General features: G+C 53.4%; 1 protein-coding gene across 2 annotated transcripts; it reads left to right on the forward strand.

Annotated features, from left to right (window-relative positions):
- The first annotated feature begins 982 nt into the window (after positions 1 to 982).
- On the forward strand, positions 983 to 7,381 carry KRT36 (keratin 36). 2 transcript variants are annotated; one of them, XM_003279432.2, is made up of 8 exons: positions 983 to 1,203; positions 3,822 to 4,122; positions 4,806 to 4,888; positions 5,132 to 5,288; positions 5,795 to 5,956; positions 6,056 to 6,181; positions 6,343 to 6,563; positions 6,946 to 7,381. In XM_003279432.2, exons 1-8 carry the CDS (start codon positions 1,196 to 1,198, stop codon positions 7,139 to 7,141), a joined length of 1,254 nt encoding a protein of 417 aa, XP_003279480.1. In that variant the 5' UTR covers positions 983 to 1,195; the 3' UTR covers positions 7,142 to 7,381. The 2 variants fall into 2 exon arrangements, with proteins under 2 accessions (XP_003279480.1, XP_003279479.1); XM_003279431.2 differs by lacking the exon at positions 983 to 1,203 and having other exon boundaries at positions 3,664 to 4,122.
- Positions 7,382 to 8,579: the final 1,198 nt, after the last annotated feature.

The following is an 8,579-nucleotide window of genomic DNA, read 5'->3' on the forward strand; positions in this document are numbered from 1 at the left end:
AGCATCTGGGTGTATGGACCTCAAGGGTGGAAGAGGCAGTAGGAGAAAGCCAGAAAGATGGAGCTGAAACCAGCAGGCTGCTCTAACAGAGACAACCATTGGTCTTCTGCAGAGATCTTATTCTTGTTGGTGCCCATTTCTGGTTGGCCTGGCCACCCCAGAGGCTGCTGTCTGGTTTGTTTGCTTCACTATCTTTGGGGCTCTTGGGTGGTGGTGACCAGCATTTTCTGACCAAAGCCCAGAGAAGCATAAAAAGAGATACTCTGCTTGAAGAACTCACTCCCTCCTTGGGCACACTGTGACATCAATGTCTTGTGCATGGAAGGGACTGTTCAGAGCTGGGTAGAAGGAGACTTGGGCTTCACATTTCAGGCCTTTGCCCATGGAGAACCTTGGTTTTCAGATGGAAGTTCATTTGAGTGTGCAGACTTCTTTCTGCCAAAGAAGGGGCCAGAAACTCAGGAGTTGATGTTGAACTTGGCGGCCTTCCAAGATGGGCGTGGGGAAAGGCCAGGATGCTTTCTGTTCCTATGGCAGCATTCCCCTTCTTCCCCCTGCCCCCAAGCTGGGATCATGGTGGACAGGGCATCCTGTCAGCACTACAGCCTGCAGGTGGTGTGAGGGCTTTTGGAAGCTTCTAGAATAAGGGTCAGAGGCCAGATGGAGACTCCTAGCTGAGGGGACTGCTGCAGCTCTGGACACAATCCCAGACCATGCCTCTTTGAGCAGCTGTCTTTTCATAGACAGCTGGGTTAGGCCTCTGAATTAGTATTCCATTAAACCAGGGCAAGTGGTTTGTGCTCTGGAAACAGCACTGGACTGGGGTTCTGACTATATGGGTACCAAGAGCAGTTTCAGTCTCTTAAATCTGTGAAATGACTTCTTGTTTATCAAGCCCCTTTGAATGTGGTTCTCACAATCCCATGATTGTGGTGTTATGACCTCCACAGACCTATTGTGAAAGCTGAGGCTCAGGGATGGAGCAGCTTGAACCTAGTTCTCGCTGAGTCCAGGCTCAGGGCCCTTCCCTTGGGTCAGGGGGTTGGCTGTGCAGTCAACAATAAGGAAAAAGGCAGGACACTGAGGGCAGCTGAAAGACTTTTTCCTTTGATGAGCTGGTCACCTGCTCCAGGGAAGGTACATTCCTCTCCCCACAACCCTAGAGGCACCTCTCTGGTGCACAGTGGCCCTCCCGATGCTCAGGTGAGAATGATGGGGACATCTAGACATTCGGATCAGCAGACTCCTTGCTTATTCAGTTGTCCTGAGAGAAACCTAGAATCAGCTTCAGATATGGATCATACAGTACAGGGGTTAAAACAAAAAAGAAAATGAGATTATTAACTTCAGATGCCTACCAGACAGAGATCCCAAACAGAGAAGAGCTGTGCAAAGGGCTTGGTGAGGGCTGCCCTCGGGCCCATTGTGCAGGACAAGCACGCTGTGTCACAAACAAGGGAAACTGAGGCATGGGTATATTGAGGACTTGCCTGAGCGGGCCCAACAGAGACAGCCAGACTCCACACTAGTTGTCACAGAAAATAAAGTGGGGGGTGCTTAGGGGAGGTTGGGTCGGAGCCCCAGTCCTGGTCCTGATAGTCAAGTGGTTCTCAACTAGGGGTGGTTTTGTCCCCTGATCCCTAACCCGGGGAACATTTGGCAATGTCTGTAGACAGTTTTGGTTGTCAACACTGGGGCAGAGGGTGGCTACTGACATCTGGTGGCAGAGTCCAGGGACACTGCCAAACATTTTACAACGCACAGGAAAGCCCCAAACAACAAAGAATGACCTGGCACAAAGGGCTGAGGTTGGGAAACTCCATGACAATCCAATCCTAGGCCCTGCCAGGAGAACTAGGGAGACTGGGTGGCTATGAGGTAGCCATTGGTGGGGCAGCTGGTGCTCTGGAGGGCTGATGCTGTGCTCTTGCTCCCAGAGGGGCTGCACGGGGTCCACTGCCAGCTGCTCCTGAACATCTTGTCAAGGTGTCCACCTTGCTGGGAGAGGCATGTTCACCACAGCCAATCCTCCCTGGATAATTTCAGAGAGAAGCTTATAAAACATTTTAAAAGGTTGGCAAATTACTACCTTAGAAGCACATAAATGCTTCCATAAACGCCAGCTCTGCAAACCAAGCGTGTGTGGGGGCAGAGTGAGCAGGTTTCCCAAGCCTTGGGAAAGTCCATGTTTCAAGGCGGAAGATCCAGGTTTATCTTTGGTCCCCAATTCTCAGGTTCTTCTCTCTCGGCTTGCTTAACTATCTGGCAGTATTTAGCTTTTTTCTTTGTATTCCTCCTCTGTCCAAAGAATCTGCCATTGGCCATTTCTGTGACCGGTTAAGGGACCAGGAGGGTCAGAGCAGGTTGTTCCAGGGTCCTGATTCTACCCATGAGGTTCAAAAAACTGTTGGCCACAAAGGAAACTGCCCTCCAGCTCTGCCCAGTGATCCAAGCATGCAGATTCCATAATAGCAGGAGTCTGTGATGATGTGTTCATTGACTGAGGGACTGGCTATGGGGCACCCCCTTCTCCCACTGCTGCCCTGCTGTGCCTGATGGGCAGACAGACCATTCTCAGCAGTGCCATGTGAGTGCTCACACTTACGAACCTTTGCTGGTCACAGCCATAAACCATCATCGAAGACTGTCAACCTAACCTAACCTAACCTAACCTAACCTAACCTAACCTAACCTAACCCAACCTAACCAACCAACACTTCTGCAGGACCCAGTGGCTTGCAAAACACTTTCACTTCTTGTTCGATCCTCCTCATATCTGTGTGAAGCAGGCGGGACAGAAGGACCATCTCTACTGTTCCAGTGAGAACACTGAGGTTCCCAGGGAGGAAGTGATATGCTCAGTATCACAGGGCAAATTAGTAGCAGAGCCAGGATTTGAACTAGGTCTCCTGTCCCTAAATTCTGGGTACTCAGACTTGACCCCAGTTGTGTGGGGAAGCAGTGGGGCAAGGAAGTAGGATTTGGTGTCTGAGAGCCCTGGTTTCAGACCCAAGCTCTACCAGTCACTTCCTGTTCGCCCTGAGCAAGCTATTAAACCATTTGGAGCCCCAGTTTCCACACTGGTAAAAATGAAGATAAAATCAGCCACTTTCTAGGATTGTTACGAGGTGTAAATGAAGTAACGATGAGCCTGGTACATTACAGGTGCTCCCTGAATTTTAGTTCCTTTGCTCCCTTTTACCATCCCAGCAGCCCAGGCAGGGGTGAGCAGCTGTGAGGGGTGGCGGCAGTGGATGGGGGTGACAAGGGACAGACGAGACTCCCCAGGGGAAGGGAGATGGAGAGAGCAGGAACCAAATGTCATTTGTGCAGCCACTCCCAATTTATGGGATCTGGTGCACAGACTCTTTGAAGAGGCAATAAAACTCATATTCTGCTAGGAAATGACAACAGTGGAGAGTCCTGACTTAGCAAACCAAATTCAACGATTGATTTTTTTTTTTATAAGGCATGGGGTTCTGGATGGGTAGCAAAAATCACATTCTAATATTAGCTTTCTAGGATAGGAACAGGCTTTCCCAAGAGCAAGAGATGTGTACCATGCCAACACCCCATGGAGAGTGTATATAAATGCTCCACAGAGGCCTTGAGAGTCCAGAACCTGAGCTCCTTGCTAAGCTGCAACCTTCCTCTGCTAGCACCATGGCCACCCAGACCTGCACCCCGACCTTCTCCATTGGGTCTGTCAAGGGCCTCTGTGGCACAGCAGGCGGCATCTCTCAGGTGTCCTCCATCTGCTCTGTGGGCTCCTGCAGGGTCCCTAGTCTCGCCGGTGCTGCGGGGTACATCTCTTCTGCTAGGTTGGGCCTCTCTGGCCTTGGGAGCTGCTTGCCTGGCTCTTACCTGTCTTCTGGGTGCCACACCTCTGGCTTTGTGGGGAGCGGGGGCTGGTTCTGCGAGGGCTCCTTCAATGGCAGCGAGAAGGAGACCATGCAGTTCCTGAACGACCGCCTGGCCAACTACCTGGAGAAGGTGCGTCAACTGGAGCGGGAGAACGCGGAGCTGGAGAGCCGCATCCGGGAGTGGTACGAGTCTCAGATCCCATACATCTGCCCAGACTACCAGTCCTACTTCAAGACCATCGAAGATTTCCAGCAGAAGGTGAGGGAGACCTGGCCCGTCTCCAGCTGAGCAGCCCAACTCTTAGGAGGCGTCTGTCTCATTCCAGGGCTTTTCCAGATGGGATGGTAGCTTTTAGGGAATTCTCCTGGTAGGACAAACTTTTCTCTCTAGGGCTTTGGTTTCCTGGGGGACCCAGACTTCTCTGCTGGTCTTTTGCTTGTACCTTGTTGCCAGCCATTCCTCATCCCTCTCCGCTTGCTGTAGGAAGGGAAGGAACATGTACCAAGCCCCTGCTGGATACACCACTGTGCCTGACACTTTCCTATTCCCTGGCTTATTTATTCTTCATCTTGGAGAGATTGGCATTACTGGACCCATCTAACAGATGTGGAAGTTGAATTTTGAGGGGTTCAGCAACTTGCTCAAGAGCACACAGCCTGAGTGTTAGATGCAGAACCTGAACTCAGGTCTGCCTCACCCTGGTGTATCTCGCTGTGCCACTCTGAAGACTACAGGTGCCAGGACTGACGGTCACTGACATCCTTGGGATGCCCCTGTGGGGTGGATGTTCCCCCCACGCCTGGGGTGTGGCTCAGGGCTGAAAATGCTGAAGGTGCTGGTGGTACATAGTAGCATGGCCTCTGTGAGCTGAGCTATCCCCTTACCTGCCCCCACACACTGCTGGGCCTCCTGTAGCTCATGGGAAGCCTCTTGTTCCCCAGATCCTGCTGACTAAGTCTGAGAATGCCAGGCTGGTCCTGCAGATTGATAATGCCAAGCTGGCCGTTGACGACTTCCGGACCAAGTGAGTGGGCCTGATCAGGAAAGGTTCGCCATGCCACTCCCTTGCCTCTGTCCCCTGCCTTTTGGGAGCTGGTGATGTGGGAATAAGGCTGGATGGGAAAATGTGGCATGAGCCCTGGACCTCAGGGGAAAGGAGTATCATGCTCCTGATCCCGTCAGCCACTGCAGCTGGACAGTAGGGCAGGGGGCCCTGCTGGTGTGTGGTTTCCTTTGCTGCAGACTTGGCAGGGTTCTGTGTGTGCAGGTACGAGACAGAGCTGTCTCTGCGGCAGCTAGTGGAGGCCGACATCAACAGCCTGCATAGGATCCTGGATGAGTTGACCCTGTGCAAGGCTGACCTGGAGGCTCAGGTGGAGTCCCTGAAGGAGGAACTGATGTGCCTCAAGAAGACTCATGAGGAGGTGAGGCTGGTGCCATGTGACTTCCCAGTGTTTCCCATCCAGCTTAGGAAGCCACTGCTGGGCTTTGAGTTTTCTGTGCGGCAGGAACTATACAAAGGCCTTGCATTTCATTCTCGTTTCATTTCATCCTTAAAAGAATCCCAAGAATTATAAACTGTTACAAGCTCCATTTTACAGATGAGAAAACTTAGGCACAAAGAGGTTAAGTTGCTTGCCTAAGGTCATAGAGGGTCTACACTTTTGCCCACTAACACTAAATTTCTATTTGGGCTCTAGTGCCTGATAACAGCAATTTAATTTGCCTAGGGTTTGTATCATCTCACAAATATCCCACAGAACGAGGTAGGTATATATGGAGAAGGAGACCAAGGCTCAGAGATATTTAAGTATCCTGTCTAATGCTATGCAGCTGGTGACTGAGGGAAGAGGATTTGAATTTAGGTCAGTGAAACCTGCAATCCAGCGTCTTTTTCACAGCCTCATGCCGTCTTGCCTCCTCTCTGCAGGAAGTCAGTGTGCTCCGTTGCCAACTTGGGGACCGACTGAATGTGGAGGTGGACGCTGCTCCCCCAGTGGATCTCAACAAGATCCTGGAGGATATGAGATGCCAGTACGAGGCCCTGGTGGAGAATAACCGCAGAGATGTGGAGGCCTGGTTCAACACCCAGGTGGGGCTGGGGTGCCCTGGGGCCACAGGCTCCTGGGCTGGGGTTACCCTAGGAAGTAGCTTAGTTTGACCATGCTCTGGGCCCTGGCATGTGTTTCAGACTGAGGAGCTGAACCAGCAGGTGGTGTCCAGCTCGGAGCAGCTGCAGTGCTGCCAGACGGAGATCATCGAGCTGAGACGCACGGTCAACGCTCTGGAGATTGAGCTGCAGGCCCAGCACAGCATGGTGAGTGGCCACGGCCTGCGTCAGGTCCCCGACGCACCAGCCTCAGCGTGCAGGCTCTCATGGGGTGTGATCACAGGCCGTAGGCAGATGCCCAGGGCTGTGGGTTTCTGGGGTCAGGGGATTCCTCCCCAACAGGCAGCTCTTCCTCTTTCCCATTGCAGCGGAATTCCTTGGAATCCACCCTGGCGGAAACCGAGGCCCGCTACAGCTCCCAGCTGGCCCAGATGCAGTGCCTGATCAGCAACCTGGAGGCCCAGCTGTCTGAGATCCGCTGCGACCTGGAGCGGCAGAACCAGGAGTACCAGGTGCTACTGGATGTCAAGGCCCGGCTGGAGGGCGAGATCGCTACCTACCGCCGCCTGCTGGACGGAGAGGACTGCAAGTGAGTGGCCCTTGGGCTGGGGTAGGGCTTGACTGAACACTCAGTGCCATGTATGTGGAGGGCGTCAAGCTCAGAAGTGGTTGTCGCCCAGATGAAGGGAACTAAACTAAAGCCCCTTGAGATTCTCCATCTAGTCCCAGGCTTTGGTAATGCACAGCGGGAGAATCCAACCCAACACACGCCGCGTGTTTTCCGCCATCTTTTCTGATTGGCAGTTTCTGCTCTTCATTGCTGCAGCTCGCTCCTCTCACCCTTGGGGAATTCAGAGGCACTGAGATGGTCCGGGGCCACCTGTCTCGCTTGATCCTCTAGATCTGTTTAACACGAATCTCGGCCCAGTGCTCCGATGCCAAATGCACCCTGCATGATTTTGTTTCCTCAGGCTTCCTCCCCCACCTTGTGCCACGGCATGCAAGCCTGCTATTAGAGTTCCTTCTGTCCCCCCGGTGCCCTGTGCCCCTGCTGTGCCCTGCACCCCGGCTCCCCAGGTTGGCACTCAGGTCCGCACCATCACTGAGGAGATCAGAGATGGGAAAATCATCTCCTCCAGGGAGCACGTGCAGTCCCGCCCGCTGTGACAGCCCACTTGGTCCACCAGGGCAGGGCCCTGACCACAGGAAGGAGGACACCCCTGTGGCTCCTGGAGGCTTAACGACCCTGCCCTTCTCTAGAGGGGTACCCCTATGCTTAGCAGGTTTTTCTACCAAAACACTCCCCGTATTGTGTTTCCGGACTTAACTGTGCTTTTACGTCATGCAAAACCAGGTTTCCTGGAAATTTACCCAATAAAGTGTGTTCTCCTGGCATAGCAAACTCAACCCTGGCTGACTCTGTTGATGCTCATGTGCTCGTGTGGTTCATGGGAGTGTCTGATCAGGGGCTGCAGTATAGTTGTGGGGTTTGCATTTAGGTCTATCTTCTCAGGCTCTGGGTGGGAGGCGGTGGCAGGGTGATTTGAAGTATTTAATAACAAAGATGCCTCAGGGGCTGGCCAATGAGAACAGACATTGACCCAGTCTGGATGGGTGCTGGCGATAGCTCTCAGCTTGGCCCTGCCTATGAGTAGACACCTTAGGGCGGCCCCAGAAGAGGCAAAGGCTCGGGAGCCAGTCCTCATCCATAGCCCGACCTGGATTCGGTGCCTATCTCTCTTTTTCTTTCGGCTTCTCCTCCCTTGCCCAGCTCCTGTCACCCTGCTGCCTGATACTGGGGATGGTTCAGGAGAGGGGGTCCCAGGAACAAACAGAGAAGGCCAAACTCTAGGCAGTCATCCTGAGCCAGCCATGCCGGGGAGGGCAGTCAGGGAGAGCAGAGAGGTGAAGGTGGAGGGCAGGTGAATCCATGTCCCGACAAGGCACATAGGGCCAAACTGAAGGGTACCAGGGACAGTGGAGTGGGGGTGGGGGCTCAAACATGGAGTTTGGGGAGAGGACAGCCAGGCTTCACTGTGGAGCAGAGTTCAGAGCCCTGGATTCCACTGGCCGAGTCAGGCAGGTCTGCAGGTGGGGCCTAACTCTGCCAGCCCTGGACACCCCTCTGATCAGAGAAGCATGGCCTAGGAGAGGTCTGAGGGCCTCACGGTCGGTTCCTTTGCCCCTGCTCCAGTATTCACTTGAGAAAACAGGCCCAGAGAGGGCAGTGACTTGTTCCAGGCCACAGAGCAGTGAGTGGCAGAGACCTGGCCATCACCTGGCTATTCTGACCCTGACTCTGGAGCTCTTCTCAGTACAGTTTCTCTCTCTCTCTCTATCTCTCTCTTTGTCTCTGTCTCTCTCTCTCTTTCTTCCCTCCTCCCCCTCTCTTGCACTCACTCTCCTCTGGGGTCTCCTCTGGGTCACGGCCAAGACCTCCATGACCTGGCTCTGCCTCATGTTATCAGCTATTTGCTGCTAAATGGGACTCTTCAATCACTTGCTGACCAATCCAGAGGCGCAGCAAACACATATCAGACCACAGGAGAAGACGTGCATAGGTAGCATCAGAGCATCCTGCACTGAGCCTGACTCTGCCACTCTG

Source organism: Nomascus leucogenys, unplaced genomic scaffold (genome assembly GCF_006542625.1).
Source record: "Nomascus leucogenys isolate Asia unplaced genomic scaffold, Asia_NLE_v1 Super-Scaffold_285, whole genome shotgun sequence".
Taxonomy (NCBI): Eukaryota; Metazoa; Chordata; class Mammalia; order Primates; family Hylobatidae; genus Nomascus; species Nomascus leucogenys.